Here is a 21,792-nt window from a genome sequence, read left to right as displayed (position 1 = left end):
GAATATCCCTTAAACAATATGGGAAGTTATGCCCAAATCAACAATTTTTTTTAAAATATTAAAAGAAAAAACAGTGGTATGATACAAAAGACAACAGAGAAAGCAGGATTGTAAGTGTGAATTGGGATAGGGGGGAAGTTCTATCAAAGGGGAAGGCACCACTCTGCTACCCCAAGGATACGTGGTTCCAAGTTCCTTGGAGCCAGCACCAGCAACAGAAATCAGGAGAGTTGCTGAGAGAGAGAACAAGAAAAGAGGCAGGCAGGACCTTCCTGCACTCTGAGTGAGTAGAAGGTAGAAGCCAGTTTCTGTGTGCTTGCTGAGCTAGGAAGTTTTGCTTCGTAGCTTCACACTACTTTTCATTTCAAGTCAGGAAAAACAGAACTGAGTACCTGGCCTCAGGACTGAGTTTCACTGCTGTTTCTGGGTCCCACCCAGCAATGCTCAAGCGACCATGTGATGCAAGGGCTTGAATCTGGGGCTCCCACAAGAAAGCCGGTGCTTCAACCCTTTGAGCTACCTTTCTAGGCCCAGGATTAAGTCTTTTGCATGTTTTCTTATTGACTAGCAAATTATAGTAAGTCCTTATTTTCATGAGAAGGTTCTTGGAAATTGTGACTTTAAGTGAAACAAGGTATAAGGAAAACATGAATTCTTCAATCTTGTTGTTTCCTTCAAGGTTAGCTGGCTTTTCCCCCCTTTTTTCTTCTCATCAACATTATAACAGAACAACACTGGACAGAACTATGTTGTTTGAGGACCTACTGTATGAGTAATCTATTTAGTTACCCCCCCAGAGAAAACAGAAAGGATAAGAAAACCCAAGACCACAGTTAACTTTGCTTTGGAAGATGACGCTATTGTACAGAGACGAGTTTCTGAAACCTCGGCCTGTGTTCTCATACAGGGTCACGTAGCTGAATGCGAGAGATTTGCAAAAAGATGATGGCAACTGTAGAAGGTTTCTGAAGCCCAAAGACCAAAACTTAATCTAAAAATCAAATGCGTCATAAATCTAAGGTGTTTCTAAAAGCAATTACCCTCAATTGCATTTCTCAGAAATGAATGCGCTACAAGTAGTAAAAAGTCCAAAAAGCTGGGCCATAGAGTAGCATGAATGATAGTCAGGGGTGGCAGCCGTCCAACTTGGCGTCCTGCCAGTCAGGAGAGGGCAATCAGAGCTGGGCTGTGGGGCTGATCATAGGCTTTCCAGGGAAAGGCCAGGGAGGGAGGGCCAGGCTAGGCCCACGACATTGTGTGGTCCCATGAACATCAGGGTACAGAGCCCAGTGTAGCCCTCAGCCCCTCAGATGGTGGTCCAAAAATCAGCAAAGAATCTAAAAAACTTATAATCCCATTACTCAGGGTTAATTATTCTTAATATGTTTTATTACCTTTCCATGTTTTATCTCTGTGTAAAAAAAGATGGAACCACACTGCATGTGTGAACTTGTAACTTGTTCTATGACTGACCACTTTGTATCCAACTTTAGTACATTGTGGCAGAACCCCCAAGTGTGCTCAGGCATCCAGGGGGCACTTCCAGCAATTCTCAGCCAACAGGACTGTGCTGTTTAATGCCAGGTCCCATGAATGTGGCACTTCGCTAGCCCTGAAGTGCTGAGGACCACCAGGGCCACCCTCTCAGTGATCCATGGGTCTTTAGAGTTCTCTGCTGTGCTTGGGAGTTGTGTGGGTCTGAACGAACCATTCAAAACTTATGTCCAGCCTATTGAACTACTTCCCTGGCCTCTATTGTGGTCTGTTTTTTCTTTAGAGTTTAGATAACAAGTTTGCAATAGTGTTAACATTTATGGTTTTGTTCTAACTCACCACCAGAGTGTTCAAGAGCCCTCCACCAATGTTCTTATGTTATATCTAGGCCACCTCCTCATTCCTATCCTTTCCCAACCCCCAAACTGCCCCCCCACCTTTGATAGTCCTGCTTTTGTAATGCAAGGACAAGGGCTTTTCACCATTCTGTACTATTTCCTTGTTTTGTTGCTCTATAAAACACAAATGAATGAGATCATCTTGTATTTGTCCTTTCCCTCTGACTTATTTTGCCTGACAGGATAACCTCAAATTTCCAACCAAGTTGCAGTAAACTTCAAAATTCCATGTTTCTTACTGATGCATCGTATTCCATTGTGTATATATGCCACAACTTCTTTTCAATCCATCTATTGTAGGACATTTTGGTTGTTTCCATATCCTGGCTGTTTTAGTCAGTACCAATAAAACATTAGCAATAAATGGGCAGAGAGTCTCTTGCCCGCACGCCTGGCTGTCTTCCCCAGGGCCCCTCAGAGGGGATGAGCTCCAGCTTCCCTCCCCACCCCAAGCAGAGCTCCTGGCGGCCGAAGACCACCAGAACCTAGCTGCAGCCATGCTGGAGGCTCCTCTCTACACGTTCGGACAGGCCTCATGCATGAAGGTACCGGCAGAGGAACCCAATGTGTGTAATCCCATCAACGGTCAACATCCAGAGACTTAAAAGCAGGCTCTCAGAAGCATGGGGCTGCTTTGTGGCCGCACAATATCATATAGCCTACCTTTCCCTCTAGGAGAAACTGGCAATCTTCTGAGAGTTTCCTGCCCCCATGGGACAGCCTTGCAAGCTCCCCAAGGTGTATTCATATGCAAAATCCAGTAACAAGCTGGATCTCATTCCCCTGACCCTGAAGAGCCCCCAGTGCAACATCGTTAGGAGGGCCAAGTCTAGATGGACTTCTAAGATCTCAGGGAAAGGACGAAATGAGATGTTACTGAGCCCGCCCAAGAAATCGGTGATAAACGGGATATTGTGATTGATTGACAATAAAACATTATGTTTAAGCCCTAGTAATGATAGTGTGCATAAATCCTTTCAAAATAATATTTAGGATACACACAGAAATCTCGGACCCGAGCAACTTTCGGCAGAGATGGCCTGGGACTTTGCAATAGGCCTTCTCCACTGGGCACTCCAGACGGTGGCGGGTGTTGTCCCTCCGCCTGCCCTCTAAGAGCTCCAGCGGTCGCCATTTCCTAGAAGTCAGCAAGAAGCATCAGGTATGAGCAGCGGTGACTTTAAATCCCGTCTCGTAGGACAGGGGAGGAGTGTGCTGGCCTTCCCCTCACTCCATGGGATGCAGACATGATGCCACATCTGCCCACCATCTATTTGAGCTCCCATGTGGCCACAATCCAGAGACACACACAGAAATCTCAGACCCTAGCAACTTGCGGCAGAGCTGGCCCAGGACTTTGCAATAGGCCTTCTTCACTGAGCTGCTCCAGACGGGGGCAGGTGCCTCCCGCCACCTGCCCTCTAAGAGCTCCAGTGGTCACCATTTTCTAGAAGCCAGCAAGGAGCACCAGCTCCCACGTGGCCACAATCCAGAGACACACACAGGAATCTCGCACACGAGCAACCTGCAGTAGCAATTTCTTCAGACCCTAATTATTAAAATCTTAGAATTCCTAAAGCGCACGATATCCATAACAAGCAATACAAAATACATTGTCTAGCAATTGTATTTTTGGCAGCTATGAGGGGAGGTAGGACTGGTCTTGAAATATCGAAGGTAACTAAAGTAGAGAAAGAATACCTTGCAAATGTGTCTGCCACACAAGCAGGAGAAGGTATGGAATGGGGGAGGCGGGTAGAATACTGGAGATTTTAGTGGCGGAAAATGTGCACTGGTGAAGGGATGGGTGTTGGATGATCTTATGATTGAAATCCAAACATGAAATTTTTGTTACTGTATCTCACAGTGAATTAATAAAAAAATAAAAATTTAAAATTTAAAAAATGTTTATATGTTTCAGGGATTGGTGTCTAATATTTTTAATAATTAGTATTTTTAGCCAGACAACCTTTTTTGTCTGGAGCGATAGCACAATGGGTAGGGCATTTGCCTTGTATGAGGCCAACCTGGGTTCAATTCCTCTGTCCCTCTCAGAGAGCCCGGCAAGCTACCGAGAGTATCCCGCCCGCACACCAGGGCCTGGAAAGATACCCGTGGCGTATTCAATATGCCAAAAACAGTAACAAGAAGTCTCAAAATGGAGACGTTACTGGTGTCCGCTCGAGTAAATTGATGAACAATGGGATGGCAGTGCTGCTGCTGCAGTATTTTTAAACACTTGTCACAGAGTATTCCATTGGGTGGCATGTGACCTAAGTGACTTAACCTGTTTGTTAAGACACTTAAGTTAATTTAATTTTTCTCAACAAATAATTATAAACAATATAATACATAGCCAAAATCTATATACATAAAATTTATTATTAAATTTAGGTGAATTCTTAGGAGTGATTAAAGAATTTCTTCCAACATAGAGACTTTTGATCCAAGTATCTATCAGAATTGTACAAATTTAGCATCCAGAAACGCAATAAAAGCAATGTCTGAGACTGCATAGTTTTGAACTCTGACCGATACAAGTGTAGAGGTCTATTTGATAAAAATGTCATTAACAGTATTTTTGTTATTTGTAGTATTCACTCCAAAACATTTTTTCAGAAGATACAGCATAATCATCGAATGATCCTATATACAATAAAGTTGTTTCCTACTTGGACTGGAGCGATAGCACAGCAGGTAGGGCGTTTGCCTTGCATGCGGCCGACCCGGGTTTGATTCCTCTGCCCCTCTCTGAGAGCCCTGCAAGCTACCGAGAGTATCTCACCCACAAGGCAGAGCCTGGCAAGCTACCCATGGCATACTCGATATGCCAAAAACAGTAACAACAAGTCTCGCAATGGAGACGTTACTGGTGCCCATTCTAGCAAATCGATGAACAACAGGACAACAGTGCTACTTACACAGTGCTCCTACTTCTGTATTCCTGTTCAGACTACAAGTGTGTATATATATAATATGTATATATGCATATATATGTACAATAATATATAGTCATGTATGTACAAATATATAGAGAGACATTCAGTGAGTTCACATGGACATATTTGCACAGTACTTGAAGGTTGCCAAGTTCTCACTTTTGAATTTTTGTTTTGGGCTGGAGCAATAGTATAGCATGTAGGATGCTTGCTTTACACCCGGTTGACCAGGATTCAATCCCCAGCACCAGATAAAATCCCTAGAGCATCACTAGGTGATCTTTGAGTGCAGAGCCAGGAGTAAGCTCTGAGCACTGCCCCCAAACCTAAGTAAGTAATAAAATTTGAGCATGTTTTTGTTTGGTGCCACACAGGGCTGTGCTTGGGGCTTTCCCTGCTTTTTTCTGTAGATCACTCTCTGAAGTGCTCAGGAGACTGTGGGGTCTGTAGGAATTGAGCCCAGGGTCTCAGACATGCAAGGCAAGTGCTCTACTATTGGCAGCTCTCCTGAGCCCAAGGCTCTCACTTTTCTAAATTTCCTCTTTTGACGTATGCTTTCTGGGCTGGAGCGATAGCATAGCAAGTAGGGTGCTTGCCTTGCACGCGGCTGACCCAGGTTCGATTCCTTCACCCCTCTCTGAGATCCCGGCAAGCTACCAAGAGTATCTAGCCCACATGGCAGAGCCTGGCAAGCTACCTGTGGCATATTTGATATGCCAAAACCAGTAACAACAAATCTCACAATGGAGACGTTACTGGCACCCACTCAAGCAAATCGATGAGCAACGGGATGACAGTGACAGTGACAAATGCTTTCTAAATTAAGAGCTTCAATTGCCTCCAAGGTAAAAGAAAAAAATACATTAAAAGTCTTGTTGCTCAGGGCTTACTTCTGGCTCTGCACTCAGGGATTACTCCTGGTGATACGGGGGGACCACCTGGTATACTAAGTATTGAATCCAGGTCATCTGCATGCAAGGCGAGTGCCCGACACACTGCACTATTACACTGAATCCAAAAGTTTTAAATATGAAGATGTGCAGCAAATTCACCAATATATGGTACAATACCAAGTTCCAACCCCCATTTAGCAAAAGAACTAAAATGAACTGATCAGAAGTTACAATCGCTTGTAACCGGGCCTCCGAAATGCTAAGTCCTTGGTAAGTTGGGATCTCTGTGATAAAGATGTACTTTTAGAGAGCAAAGCTCATTAAGCTTAGAAGCCTATTTTTTTACCAAGCTTAGCAGACAAATAAAACATTCGTCACTGTGCCCCAAACACTATGCAGTAAGAGGGTGACCACACTGACAGAAACACTTTCTTTCACATACCTGCAAAGATAAAGCTAAGACAGGATATATGAAGCTCTAAATAGATCCTACCACTCTAAGTGACCCCTGATCTCTCTCAAGGATCAAAGGAACAATAGCTTCTATTGAACCTTGCTGGATTTCATCAACATGATTAGAAAAAAAATGAAGACCCAGCTAGCTACATACAAAATGAATATGGAATAAATATTCATTCAGGAATAAATGTGGGACAATAAATTAAAAAAAAAGAATACATGTAAAAACTCATTTTATTTGCATAGATTTGAAAAAATGGTAAACTTAATGGCCACTGTGTAGTAGTAAGTCATAAGTTTTGAACGATTTCAGAAGAGGAAAATAATCTCGAGATAATTCTTCCCTGGAGTCTGGTAGTGTTTGGGGGGGCTGTGATTCAGGAGGACACCAAGGGGGTTTTCAGGGCAATGTACTCTTCTTTTCTTTCCTTCCCTTCCCTTTTCTTCTCTTTTTTTCTCCTTTTCTTTCCTTTTAGTTTTTTCCCTGTTGCAGTGGAGGTCATACCTAGGAGTGCTCAGGGCCATGCAGTGGTGGGGCTCAAACCCAGAGCCTCACCCAGGAAAGTCACATGCTCTGCCACTGAGCCGCACCCTATACCATGTGCTCGATTTCTCAGTCTGGTTGGCGCTTATATGGATTTCTGCCTGTTTTGTTCTGTTTTTGTGTGTGGGGCCACATCTTTCAGTGCTTGTGGCTTACTCCTGACTCTTGCTCAGGAATCACTCCTAGAAGTGCTTGGGGGAATTATAGGGAGTGTCAGGTTGGCCATATGCAAGGCCTTACCGTACTATAGCTTCAGCCCTAGATACTTGCTTTTAAATTAATTATTAAGTCCTATATATGTACTCAAAACACTTCTCTGTGTATATGCTTAAGGAGTTGAGTTGAGTGGAGCTGAAGAGTAGGACAGTAGGTAGGATGCTTGACTTGTACACAGTTGACCTCAGCTTGACCTTCTACACTCCATTTGATCCCTGTGCCACACTGAGAGTGCAGAGCCAGGAGTAAGCCCTGAGCTTAGCCAGGTATGATCCAAAAAAAAAGCAAAACTGAATGAACTGGAAGATGTCGAGTGGGAGAAGGAGAGAAGGACTATGAAAATTTGCTTTAGTTCATCATCATCATCATCATCATCATCATCATCATCATCATCATCATCATCATCATCCCATTGATCATCGAATTTCTCAAGCGGTCTCAGTAATGTCTCCATTCATCCCAGCCCTGAGATTTTAGAAGCCTCTCTCTATTCGTCCTTCCCAACAATGCCGCATTGGAGGCTCTTTCAGGGTCAGGGGAATGAGACCCAAATTGTTACTGGTTTTGGCATGTGAATACACCATAGGGAGTTTGCGAGGCTCTCCCATGTGGGCAGGAAACTCGGTAGATTGCCAGTTTCTCCCAGAGGGAGAAGTAGGCTATAAGATACAGCTTCTAGGAGCTTGCTTTTAAGTCTCTGGTTGCTGGCAATTGATGGGATTGCACGGCACCAAGGGGCAGTCCCTGTATGTGACCGCCTAACTACTGGGAAATGGGAAATCTGGGCGGAAGAGGCCCAGTCCCGATCCGAGCAGGCTTGGAGGTCTCAGCCCCGGGTCCCACACACATAGGTTCCTCTGCCGGTACCTTCATGCATGAGGCTCATCTGAAGAGAGTCTCTTGTCCACGTACCTGGCTGTCTTCCCTGGGGCCTCTCGGAGGGAATGGGCTCCAGCTTCCCTCCCTGCCCCGAGCAGAGCTCCCGGCTGCCGAAGACCTCCGGAGCCTAGCCACAGCCATGCTCAAGGCCCCTCTTCACATGTTCGGACAAGCCTCACGCTTTAGTGCATATCAACTTTATTTCCAATCCAAGGTTGACCACTTATGCACTGCACAGCCTGTGGTAGATGGTTTAACCTCTCCGGCCTTCACCAGTTTTCACATGCCAAACACCATGCGAGCTGCTGACAAGCAGAACTCTGAGATTTGCCTCTACGGAACTTTAATCTATCTGATAGGAAAGTAAGCATAAATCAACCCCACAAGTAAATGTAATTTGGAGCTGCAGTTCATGCTGTGTCTACATTTATAAGGCCAAGAAGTGGTAGGAAAGAAGATTTTAAAATGGCAGATGAGAACCTAGAAGAGTATATTTGAACTATTAAGGAAGATTAAGGCTTCTTTTATTTTAGTGAATCCCTGTGAGGTACAGTTGTAGACTTATAAATTTTCGTGCTTGCGTTTCAGTTGTACAATGATCGAGTAACCATCCCTCCACCAGTGCCCATTCTCCACCACAAATGATCCCAGTCACTCCCACAACCAACACCCCACCCCCTCCCACCCCACCTTGCCTCTGTGGCAGGGCATTGTCTTTTGCTCTCTCTCAAGGAAGGTTAAGGCTTTTTGAGGAAGCAGCCAAGAACTATGGAGTGCTAAAGGGAAGGAGGTTAGGGACCTCAAGCAGACATAGCAGCTGGTGTACAAAGGCCAGGACAGAGGAGGAAGCATGAGGAAGAGGACAAGACAGTGTGCATCTGCTAGAGACTAGAGGGCCGGGGAGATGGTACAGGGCTAGGGGTGCATGCTTTGCATACGTGTGACCCTGGCTGCTTGCCAGACATGGTGTGGTGTGGTACATTGAGCACCACCAGAGCAGCACAGCATTCTCACACCCTAGCACTGAATCTCCAACATGCTAGGTCAGAGGGAACCCTGGACCCCTAAGCACTGCTTGGGAGAAGAAGGAATGAAGAGGGGAGGAAGGGAGAGAGGGAGTGGGGAGGGGAAAGGGAACCTCAGAAGTACTTGAGGGCTAATCCATGCAGGGCTTTGTAACTTATTGGAAAGGGTTCTTCGGAAAGTCAGGTTCTGATATCAAGCTAGAAGCCTAGAATATAGTTCCATGTATTCGCTGTTATAAAAATGAGATGGACAGAGAATGTATTGAGGAACCACAGATAGAATGTTGGCTATGAAGGGACTAGGGAGATGGATCAGAGGACTGGAGCACATGCTTTGCATGCAGGAGCCCTGGGTTCGATCTCTAGTGCCATGTGGTCCCCCAGTACTGCAGGGAGTGACCCGAGCTCTGAGCAGGAGTAGCTGCACCCAGGACTACAAGGTGTGGTCCCCAAACTGCAAAAGGGGAAAAAAATCATGAAAAAAATTTTCAGGGAGCTGGAGCAGTAGTACAGTGGGTAGGGCATTTGCCTTGCATGCAGCCAATCCGGGTTCAATTCCCAGCATCCCATATGGTCCCCCGAGCACAGCCAGGAGTAATTCCTGAGTGCAGAGCCAGGAGTAACCTCTATGCATCATCAGGTGTGACCCCCCCAAAAAGAAATTCAGACTCAGAAATTCAATACTTGAAATTAACAACAATAATTATATTAGTTAATTGAAAAAGGTCAAAGGTTAACTGACCTTAATATATAGAGGGGAAGAAGCTTTGATATCAGCAGACCAGAGGATAGTTCAATTCAATGAACCCCTGTTTTGCATGCTGGAGGCCCAATTTTGATCCTGAGTTCTGAGCTAGCAGTAGCCCCTAAGCACTAATAGGTGTGGAAAAATAAAACCAGAGCAGATTCTGTAAGAGGTATAGAAGTATTAGCTTATATTATGACTTATTCTTTTATCGAGAGCCTTTAGTGAAGATTTTAATAAAACATTTATTGGGAGGGGAGCAGCTAGTGGTGCTTGGGGCTACTCCTTGCCTACTGCTCAGGGGCTGCTCCAGACAGCACTCCTAGTGCCAAGGATTGAACCCAAGACTCCCAGATGCAAAGTATGCGCTCCAATCCTTTACGCCAACTCCCTGGCCTCTAATGCAGATTTTAACTGTAGCACTGTAGCACTGTGGTCCCATTGTTCATCGATAAGCTCGAGCAGGCACCAGTTATGTCTCCATTGTGAGACTTGTTGCAACTGTTTTTGACATATCAAATACACCATGGTAGCTTTACAGATTTTAACTATGATAAATAATTTTGGTATAGTATTAAATGAAAATATGAGCATGCAAAATTATAGCTATGATTACAATATTACAGAAGACCCTCTAAATAGGTAAGAACTACATACAACATCAAAAGTGTATTCAGCGAGATAGCTCAAAGGACTAAGCACAGCTCTGCAAGCAGGAACCTAGGTTTTATCCCAGGTATGACTGTCTGAGCCCAGGTGTGACTCTAAGCTCCAAGTACTACCAAGTGTGGCCCTAAACACCCTCCACCTCAAATTGTATTTTCTGAAATGTTGGTACTTTGGTGAGCTTATTTTGTTTAAATTGAATAATATTATTTTATAAAAATAACAATAAGGGGGTTTATAAAATGCGACTGTAAGAAGTGGGCAGATGGCTGACGGGAGAGAGCATATACTTTGCATATGTGAGACCCTGAGTTAGCTCCCCAGCATGGCAGGGCCCTTCCCCTCCCCAGAATCACTAGGTGTATCCCTGGAGCCCCTGGGAGGCACTTAATCCGATGCAAAGCTTTAGAGAACAACCAGGAACTGCTGAGTGTGATTCCCATTTTTTTCTTTTTCTTTTCCTTAATTGAATCACCATGATATACACAATTACAAAGTTGTTCATGATTGGGTTTTAGTCAAACGCAGTTCCCAGACCCTTCCCTTCACTAGTGTATGTTTCCTCCCCCAGTTTCTCTCACCTATTCTTTTACTTCTAATTATAAAAATTTTAACAGTATGTCTGTATACAATTATTTTGGCTGCATTACTGGTTTTATTTTCTTTGCATTTCTGTTTTAGCTGGTGGGGGAAGGGATATTATCTTCTGACTTGAGGGACTTTGCTATTGGCTCAAGTAAGACACTTTTGCATAAGGATCAATTCTGCAATTAATTATCAATGTCAAGCTCTGATATAACAGATCTAGGCTTGTTTCATGTCTGGCCCTGCAGCCCAGTTTCAGCCAATAACTTCCCTTCTCAGTGCCTCAGCATCCTCTGCTCTCTATCTGACTCTTCCAGTCTAAAATCAGACAGGGAAGAATCTCTCTGTTCTGTTGTGGTCGTTGCTGTGCATTTGGGGCACACATGCGGCCCTGCTGGGATGGGGGCTGCTCTGTACACTGCTCAGAGGCCGTGCAGGTGAGGATCAAAGCTTGCACCCAGCATGTGCTCTCACAGAGGAAAATTTCATTTTATATATCTTAAAATTGTACTTATTTGCGGGGGGCAGAGGGGAGAGGCACAACTGGTGATGCTCAGGAATCACTCCCAGTGGGGCTCGAGGGACCATATGAGGGCTGGGGACTGAGCCCAGGTCTGCATGTGCAGGAGAAGCGCACTGCCTGCTGGGCTATCACTCTGGCCCACAGAGAGCACTGAAAAAATTCTTTTTAATTTGTTTTTCTTTTTGAAACTTTATGTATTTAAGGGAGACAGGCCCCAAGTGATGTTTATGGGACCCAGAGCCACCCCAGCCACTACTCAGCCCCACTCTATAGGCTTAAATTATTCAGTGTTTCAGTCTTATGACCCAGCGCTCCTGAGTCCTGGCAGTGTGGGGGCCACCGGGACACTAGGCAGAAGGAAGGTGGGGTACGGTGCTGAGGTGGTCTGACTGCCGGTGGCTTGGCTAAGTGGGGAGCTAGGAAGACTGACTCAAGAACAAAATGTTTCCTCCACTCAGCTAGACCCCCCTAAGAGGTCTCCAGCACTCTGGGAAGTGCTGGCCTGGATCGGGTCAGTCCCAGCCTCAGCATGGGGGTTCTGGGTCTGTCACCTTCTCCTCACAGAAAACAATTTCAGGGGGAGACAAAACACGAAAGGAAGATAGTTTTTACTGAAGCTTATTTAGAAAGATATGAGGGGAGAGAAAGAGAGAAGTACAGGCTCAAGAAAGAACACAGGTTTCACAGAGTGGAAAGAAACAGAGACAAGCAAGCAAGATGCGTGTTCACGGGGAACCTGGTCTGGAACCTGGACTTGAAGAGGCAGCCCAGAGGGCATTGCTAATGAAGAATAAGTTAGATAAAGAGTGCTCTGCTGGAGTCTGGAGGGAGAAATAGTATAGCAGGGAGGGCTCTTGCCTTGCATGCAACTAAATCATGTTCGATTCCCAGCACCCCCAAGTCCACAGGCGTGATCCCCAAGTGCAGCACCAGTAGTAAGCTCTGAGCATCACCAGGTGTGCCTCAAACAAACAAACACAAAAGAATGCTATGCTTCCTCGACACCCCAGCTTAACCAAGACTATCACAATTACAGTTAATATTGAAAAGAGCAATGAGTTGCTTAACACCTGCATCTCAGAGGCATTTGGATATTTTAGAAAATAATCTCCACCAAAGAGTGGAGCCTGGCTTGGCTTATTGAGAATCTAGCATAAGACTTTGCAGAGACAAGCACGCAGCCAGCACCTGAAAGTGGAACACTTCTAGGAGTGGCACAAGAACTATGGGAAGTTTATGGAACTCACACCCAGGGAAAGACTCCAGCAGGGTTTTCCACAGAGCAGACCATAAGCTCTGCACAAAATCTGGGGAGAACCTGAGCTTGGCAGTAGGGAGCTGAGTCAATAGAGTGCTTACAAAAAAAAAAAATAGAGTGCTTACCTGGAAATAGAGCACCACCAACCCCCCAACCCGCCCCATTGATCATGCCCGCCAAAATCTCAAAAACCCAGATGGGAGCAGTACCCCTGTGGCATTGAATCTGTCCTCAACCGCAGAATCTCTTGCCCCCATGCCACGCTATCTTCACCGGGGCACCTCGAAGGGGGGTAGGTTGAGTTTTCCTCCCTACCCTAAGCAGAGCCCCGGCAGCCAAAAACCTCCAGAACCCAGCCACAACCATGCTCAAGGTCACCCTTCACACACTCAGACGAGCCTCACACATGAAGGAACCAACAGAGAAACCCAGGTATGCAGGACCAGTGCTGAGATCTCCCAGCCTACTTGGATCAGGCCTGGGCCTCCTCCACCCAGATCCCCAGTTTTCCAGTAGCTAGACAGCCACACCCACACACTACCCCTGGCACCATGCATGTAATCTCATCAACGGCCAAGATTCAGAGACTATAAAACAAAATTCCCTGAAGACATGCACTATTTCCTGGACCTCTTATACTCTAGTCCATTGATGCATCTAAAGTAGTACACATTTGTTTGGTTTTAGCATATATATATGTGGGCTTAAATGGCCCCAGAATGAAAGACAACAACCTTCACACATTTATCTCATTGTGGTGAGAAGGTGCTTGCTGGTGGGGTGGGTGTTTGAATATTATCTGTAATGAACTATTGTGAACTACTTTACGAAAATAAAATGTATAAAATTTGCAAAAAAAAAAAAAAAGAATCTGTCCTCAAACCTCAGAAACATCAGCTGCTTCAAGGACCCAGTTCAAGGGTTCTAGGCTCAGTGCAGAGTGTGAGGCAAGAAAGGGAGGTCCCTCCAAGCCTGCCCCCAACCACTTTACCCTGATCCTGATTCTCTTAAAGCTCTTCCTCCTCTCTGCTCTTTCCGAAGGAAAGGCAGGACAAGATTCTGCTTTCCCACTGGAGGATATGACTCAGTTAAAAGTGAGGTTCCACTTAATCATCCCCCAAAACTAGCTCCTCCAAATCAGGAGCTTAAATAGTGAGGAAGTGATTCATAGGCAAGTCAGGCTGATGATCCCTCTCCAGCGTGGGACATGGTGCAGAGGTGGGCCAGGGGTCTAGGCATGGCGCGGGGGGGGGGGGGAGGGGGGCGCTTCTGGGCCTGTGTGTGCTGCTTTCCCAGTTGATGCCATTTGCGTGATTTTCTAAAAGCATTAGCTTTCCCAACTTTAAACTTGTTGGGGAAAATCTACAGATATTACACGACTTTATTTTAAAAGCAAGGTGGGGAAGTAGAAGGGACCAGATTTATGTTAAAGATCACTTTGAATTTAAATAAATGGAAAGTGAGGTAAAAAAAAAATAGGCAAGGTGACTGCTATGATTTGGTGAGTGGTAATAATGACTGAGCTAAATAACTAAGTAAAACAAAAGGTCAAATATTAGGGCTCCAGGGGCTGGGGCTGGCTTCAGGTGGTACAACCTTGTGTGTGTGAGCCTGGTCTGGGTTTCAAGCCCTGGCACTTCTGGGTGTGGCCCCTACAATAATTATAAACATCATATTTGTTACATTATAATGGGTGCAGTCGACCTCAATCCTTTTTTAAAATTGTGTGATGATGCAGACCATCAAACCCAGGCATGTGCTCTGCTACTGAGTATCCTCCATCCTCTACATAATATTTTTTTTCCTTTGAAGGCTCAGAGGGTATATGAGATGTTGGGGATTGAACCCAGATTGGTTGCCTGCAAGGCAAATGCCCTACCCATTGTACTATGACTCCAACCCCCCCCCCCACACACACACACCATTTTTTAAAAACAATTCAGGCCATTAAAAAAAAAAACCAGAACGAGACTAATATCCAAAGACATAAGAAACAGGGGCCAGGAGAACTGGCCCATGGTTGGAAGCTTGCCACAAGTTGGCAGGGGAAGAGTGAAGACAGGATAGAGAAGAGACCACGATGACAATAATAGTTGGAAAGATAACTCTGGACAAGAACTGAGTGCTGAAAGGATGTGAAGGGATATGCATGATAACCTTTCATTATTTGTATAGCAAACCATAATGTCCAAAAAGAGAGAGGAGAGAGAGAGAGAGAGAGAGAGAGAGAGAGAGAGAGAGAGAGAGAGAGAGAGAGAGAGAGAATAAGAGACAGAGAGAGAGAAAAAAGTCTGTCAAAGAGGCAAGCAGGAGTTGGGGCCGGGGGGACGGTGGGAGGGAAACTTCGGACATTGGTGGTGGGAAATGTACACTGGTAAAAGATGGGTTTTGGAACATTTGTATGACTTAAATCCGATCATGAACTTTGTAATTGTGTATATTATGGTGATTCAAGTGAAAAAAATTTTTTAAAAGAAAAAACATTCCAGGGGCCAGAGCAATACTACAGCAGCTATGGCAGTTACTATCCACATAGTTGATCCAGGTTCAATTCCCAGCACCCCAGATAGTTCTCCAGAGCCCCACCAGGAATGGTCCCTAAGTGCAGTGCCAGGAGTATGCCCTGAGCACCCCTGGGTGTGCTTCCTCTCGGCTCCCAAAGAATATCCAAATGAACATTTCGGTGCCCTTTGCCCTGTGCATGGAAACTAAGCCTGAACAGGTGTGAGAGCCTCCTGGACAGGTGTGTCTGAGTCCACTCTTGAACCGGGACCCCTCCCTAGCAATTCAACCCAGAACCCAGCCTGCCTAGTTAGTGGTGACAAGAGTATATTTATGATGATGGCATATTATCCAAGGTGAGCTAACACAGGGCTTTATGCTGGATGTGTCATCATTTCACCCTAATATCTAATCCCTCAAGATTCTGCGGTGCTTTCACACCTGACTGGTCACAGTATGTCAGCTCCACAAGAGTACAGGGCTTTGCTGTATTCACGGCTGCATCTCAGAACAGTGCCTGCTACTGCCTGGCACAAACACTTGGTGCTCAGTAACTGTCACTGAACAAATGACCACAGTGACCTATGCCTACTGATACTTAATTTTCACAACAGTTCCTGTGAGGGTGGGAAAGACAAGTGTTAGCATCACTGTTTCAAAGATAGCAGAGACTGGGGAGATTAAGGAGCGTGGAGAATAGTTGATAAAATTTGATTGTTTCAGAGTCATAGCCGACAGCACTGAGGAATAGGGGTTTCTCAGGCTCTGTGCTTAAGGATTACTCCTGGCAGGGCTCAAGGGACCACGTGGTGCTGGGATTGAACCTGGGCCTTCTGCATGCCAAGTAGGCACTGAGCCTGTTATCTCTTCCCCTCAACTCCCACCCGCACCCCCGCCCCCAAATCATAATCTAATCAGGATTTATACTTCAGTTTTCTTGCTTTGCCACTTCTTTGAAGTGTTTTTTAACTCTGAAATCCCACTGAGAGTGGTCCAAACCCTAGAACAGTCCCCTCGGACATTCCACGCCACCGGTGTGAGGACAAATGAAGCTCCCCTGCAGTGTCCCAGTGACTTCTCTCCCCTGGAGGTCAGTTGTGTTCCATGGACCCTGGTGTCCTAAGGGTCTGGAGATAAGAGACTCCAGACCCGTGTCTCACATCAAGGCTCTCCCTATCTATGCTTCCTTCCTATCTTCACCCTTTCACCTCCCCAAGCCAAAGAAGATGAAGGAACCCTTGTTATTACACACACACACACAAACACACACACACAAACACACACACAAATCACTGTCACTGTCACTGTCATCCCATTGCTCATCGATTTGCTTGAGCGGGCATCAGTAACATCTCCATTGTGAGACTTGTTACTGTTTTTGACATATCGAATATGCCACGGGTAGCTTGCCAGGCTCTGCCGTGCGGTCGAGATACTCTTGGTAGCTTGTCAGGCTCTCCGAGAGGTGCGGAGGAATTGAACCCGGGTTGGCCAAATGCCCTACCCATTGTGCTATCGCTCCAGCCCCTTATCGCTTTATACACACAAATAGATAAAAAAAATTTTTTTTTCTTCTTTAAAAGCAAATAATAAAAGGAGGGGGAGTCAAGAAATATGGCAGCGGGGACTTTTGGGTGCTATTCATGAGCCTTTGTCTTCCTGCAAGAGAACTAGAGACCATAAGAAGTGCATCTGGGTCTCTCTCCTCTTCGTTTCAATTTAAATGAAACAGCAGAACTCCCAGCACTGGTATCCGAGAACTTGGCTGCTCAACTCACATTGTTTTTAGACACCTGCAATCACATCTGTCTTCTGCAGAATCCCTCAGCAAAGTCACAGAACTGGCAAACCCAAGAGTGAAAACAGTAGTTTGGAGACAATATCTAAAACACACTCACTCACCCAAATCAGACTCTTGGTTTGCTTTGCTCCTCCCTCCCCTGAAAGCTCTTCTGTTCACTTTATCCCAAGAGTAACTTGGACCAGTAGACTGGGACCATCCTCATCAGTTAAACCTTTTCTCCAACCGCCCTGAGAGGGTCACTGGTAAGACTCACCAGAAATTCACTGGCAAATTCCTCTTTGTGGATTTTCTTGTTCTGGGCCTCTTCCAGGAACTTTTGCAGAATTTCTCTTTGGTCCATGCTGCAGGACAAGAGAGACTGTTCCCAGTGGGCTACAGGGAAGCATATCAACTGTGTGTCATGGCCAAGACACCACGGAGAAGTCAAGTCCCCACTGCAAGCCGGAGCAGCAACGAAGGCTGTGGTTTACTGACTTCATCACAAGCCCTATAGGAAATTAGTATGTAACCAGCCTCTGTGGTCACACAACGAAGCTATCACCTCTCTCCTGGGCCCTAGCGCCTTCCTTCTCAGCCAAGCAACCAGTTACAACTCAAGTTCTTAGCAAACAAAAGGCTAACCAGAATATAGCTTGTGGTCTTCTAAGCGCTGAAATGTTCCACCTCATCGCTCTTGAGAAAATTTCACCATTTTTTCTTGCTTCCAAGAGATAAGACAGAATTATAGAACCAGTGAGTAAATTCTGCCTCTTCTCACTCAGCAGGCGCAAGGCCTGTTGACACTTGTTTCCTCTGGTCCCAAATGAACTTCAGAAGCCACTAAGGCCCAGAAATATGTCCCCCCCCCCCTAGCATTGTCATGATTCCGAATACTGTTAGGCTGCATCCAAATTCTTTTTTTTTATTTTTTATTAGTGAATTACCATGAAGTACAGTTACAAACTTATGAACTTTCGTGTTTGCATTTCAGTCATACAGTGATTGTTTACCCATCCCTCCACCAGTGCCCATTCTCCTCCACCAATGTTCCCAGTATCCTTCCCACCACTCCCACCCCATTCCCCACCACCCTACCCTGCCTCTGCAGCAAGGCATTCCCTTTTGTTCTCTCTCATTTTGGGTGTTGCAGTTTGCAATAGAGGTATTAAGTGGCCATCATGTTCGGTCTGTAGTCTACTTTCAGCACACATCTTTCAACCCGATTGGGTCCTCCCAATATCTTCTACTTGGCATTCCCTTCTCTATCTCAGCTGCCTTTTCCCCAAATATGTGAGGCCAGTTTCCAAGCTGTGGGGCAGACCTCCTGCATCCAAGTTCTCGACCCCTAGAAGACAAAAGGAACAGTAATTAAGGTACCTGGATCTAGGCAATGTGGAGTGCATGAGAAGTTTCAGTCCCACATTGTCAATATAAGTACACCATAATTCTTCAACAGTATACGTTGAGAATTTGACGGTATTGCTAAAATTATTCTCATTCAGTGTAAAGAACTCTTCTTGCTATTTTAAATAATGCAATATTTAACGTGGCTACTATTGTTTGTTTGTTTGTTTGTTTGTTTTTTCAGCCACACCCAGCAGTGCTCAGAGCTTACTCCTGACTGTACTCAGAAATCATTCCTTCTATGCTCACGGGACCAGATGTAGTGCCAGGGATCAAACCTGGGTTGGCTATGTGCAAGACAAGCACTCTACCCACTGTACTAACACTCAGGACCCTTAGTTTGACTAGTTTTTCTTTTTAAACAAATGTGTAAGGGTTATAGAAATAGGTAAAAAAAAAATCTGGAACTCCTACTTTGCTTGCAGAAGGTGGGTTTCAAGTCTCAGCATCACAACCCATCCCTACATTGCCAGAGTGACCCCCTAGCACTGGATCAGAAGTAGCCCTGGGTGTGGCCAAAAACAAAACCAAAATTTTAAAACCACACAAAATCTCAAGTTTACAGTAACTAGAACCAGGTAGCCATGAATGCATGCATATGTTTAAGTGAAGAGAATCTTTGTAAGCACTGTTATTAAGGTTACTTGAAAAAATTTTTATTTTTAAATTAAAATTTTCATTTTATAATCTTCCTTTATTATTAAAAATAAAACAAAATAGGGGCCGGAGCGATAGTACACTGGGTAGGGCATTTGCACGTGGCTGACCCAGGTTCAATCCCTAGCATCCCATATGGTCCCCCATGCACGGCTTGGGGTAATTTCTAAGTGCAGAGCCAGGAGTAACCCCTAAGCATCACTAGGTGTGACCCAAAAAGCAAAATTAAACAAATAAATAATAAATTAGATTAAAAATAAATAAATAAAATTAAATAATTTTTAAAAACTAATTTTAAAAAGCACAGCACTATAGGGCCAGGGATGTGGCTCAGTGCAGAGTACTTGCATATGTGAGGCCCTGGGTTTAATTCCTAGCCCCATAAAACAAAATGAAACAAAGCAAAAACTCCACAAAATTGATTAATATTTTTTCAACAAATAGATCAAATCACCCCTAAATTAGAGACCAGTTATACATCATGGATGCATGTATTCAACAATAAGCAAAAGTCAAAATATGGAAAAACAAACAAGCAAACAAAACAACCATGGTTAGCAGGTTAAAGGTAAAAGGTATCTCAGAATGAAAGATTCAAGCTCAGCTAATGGTTAAAAAATTAAAACATTCCAGAATAACTTCCTTATTTGCAGAATAGCAAACCATAAAGGGCAAGTGATTTTCTGTATTTGGACAATTAGAAATATAGTCTTATCATCTCTCTGTGCCTTAGAATAGCTTTAGTTCCATTGAAGCCAGAATTTTACTAATTAATGGAGAAAAAGATTCCTAATGAAATAGAATGTGAATCTATTTTTCTCAGACCCATAATTCAGAACAATCTCTTTTTGACTGTCATTATCTCCTTGCGGTATGGGGAGGAGACAAGAAACCAGAAATAAACACACTCATAAGTCATCCAGAATTCTTTTAGCTAAAATATAAAGATCTGAAAATATTATTTTAGCAGAACTTCAGATATAGTTCTCAAAGGAGGCTACAATTTATGGGAGTCTGTTTTATTCTAAAACCAAAGATATAAAAACATTGTGAAATAACCAAACCTCAAAAACCCACTTAGTTAAAAGGCCATTTCCTGAGCAGACCTCTCAAACAAGCAGAAAAAGCAAACGGTAGGAAAAAACAAAAACTTCTGCTTTATTTTTGAAAATCTAAGCCACTACTTCAAATGTTCACACTTCCTTCTTCAGAAATGGAGGGTAATAGGAAGAGAGTGCTTTTTTAATGAAGAATCTGTTGACTCATTTATAACGTGTGGGAAGATCAAGTGCTGCACACAGCACACAAGGAAGTCATGTGAAGCCGAAACTGGCAAATACCTAAAAGAACTAAAACATTTTGATGAGACATTAAAACCACTCTGGTATTAACCCCAAGTGAACACAGGTATTCCATGCTGTCAAAGACTTACCAATCTGTTGTCAGTACCAATACGGGCATGTAACGGAAAGAGAAATTGTGAATGAGCACTTGAAGAAGAGTAAGGAACTTCTTTCTGCTGCCACCTGTGGCTCTGGTGTTTGTTCGGAAGGATGGTGACAGCTGCTCACCCCATCACTGGCTGTAGCAAGAGGGGAGTGTGCCATTTTTGGGACACAGCACTGAGGATTTGGGGAATGGGTTGACAAATAGAAAAGAACCAAAATAAATGCAAATAACTAAGCTAAAAGAAAGTCCAAGAAGGTTATTAGGACAAGAAAAATCAAATCAGAAGAAAAAATGTTTGGGTCTTTCAGTGCCTTCCTCTTTCTCTCCAGGGGAGCATGCTCTACGCCTGGAAGGGCAGTCACCACTCTACACATTAGTGTTTTCCCCTCCAGCCCAGAGTCACTGATGAGTGTGAGTGTGCTGTCCATGTGGCACTCAGTCCTTGTACACATCCCTTTGATCCCTAGGAGCTTCTTTCTCCTCCGTGTCTATTCACTTAAATCTGTGTTTTCCATTCCCAGTTTGTCACCATTCCCGTTTTCAGTAAGCTGGTTTTTCTTTGGTTTTCTCCTAACTCTGTGACTTCCATTCTGCTCTCTCCAGGTAAGCGTGGCTGGACGAAATTTTGCAAAAGCTCTTAGTATTTAGGAGCCACAATGCTTAACATTGTCCACAGCAGCAAGTCCAGTTCCAGCGACATCCCCCCTCTCCTGCACCCACCCAACTTGTCTGACCACAGACTCTCTTCATTCTACCGCCACTCCTTCTGCTGTTTCTCACCTTTGCCCCTAAATATCACACAGATAAAAATAGACTTCAGTTACTTTTTCCTGCCTTTCACCCTGAGTTTCTCTTAGGCTGAATCCCTTTATTTCACTGATTTTGGAGGCATTTATCACTCCCGCCCTCTTCCCCAGCCCCCATCACTGATGCTGTGAGGCCTGAGAGTCACACCCAGGCCTGGCTACTGGGCTGGCACTTTCCATTTGCTAGTAGTGCTCGCCAGAGCCGTACGGCAAGGTTCTGGGTTTGCACACACTCTTCCCAGGTCCTCCCTGAGCACTATACCCCTTCATTTTTTTTTCATTGAATCACAGTGATATACACAGTTACAAAATTGTTCATGATTGGGTTTCAGTCACAGAATGTTTCAACACTGGTGGCTTCCCCTGTGCATTGTACTTTTGGCTGTGCTCCTGTGTATGCTCTTACCAGGGGACCATTTTTTGTTTTGTTTTGTTTTGCTTTTGTGCCACACATAGAGATGCTCAGGGGTTACTCCTGGCCCTACACTCAGGAATTACTACTGGAAGACTTGGAAGACCAAATGGGAACCTGAGGAATCAAACCCTGGTCAGCCGCAGGCAAGACAA

At 44.6% G+C, this 21,792-nt stretch overlaps 1 protein-coding gene across 4 annotated transcripts in view; it reads right to left on the bottom strand.

Moving 5' to 3' along the window:
• Positions 1-17,270, bottom strand: part of PTPN22 (protein tyrosine phosphatase non-receptor type 22) — a 72,080-nt gene extending 54,810 nt beyond the window's left edge. For all 4 annotated transcript variants that reach the window (XM_004616255.2, XM_004616256.2, XM_004616257.2 and 1 more), the window contains exon 1: positions 17,184-17,270. In XM_004616255.2, the coding sequence (XP_004616312.1) occupies positions 17,184-17,270 (87 nt within the window). The remainder of the gene's footprint in view (positions 1-17,183) is intronic.
• Between the last annotated feature and the right edge of the window lie 4,522 nt (positions 17,271-21,792).

Source organism: Sorex araneus, chromosome 5 (genome assembly GCF_027595985.1).
Source record: "Sorex araneus isolate mSorAra2 chromosome 5, mSorAra2.pri, whole genome shotgun sequence".
NCBI lineage: Eukaryota > Metazoa > Chordata > Mammalia > Eulipotyphla > Soricidae > Sorex > Sorex araneus.
Note: the sequence above shows the minus strand (reverse complement) of the source record. Positions and strands in the feature narration are given on the sequence as shown.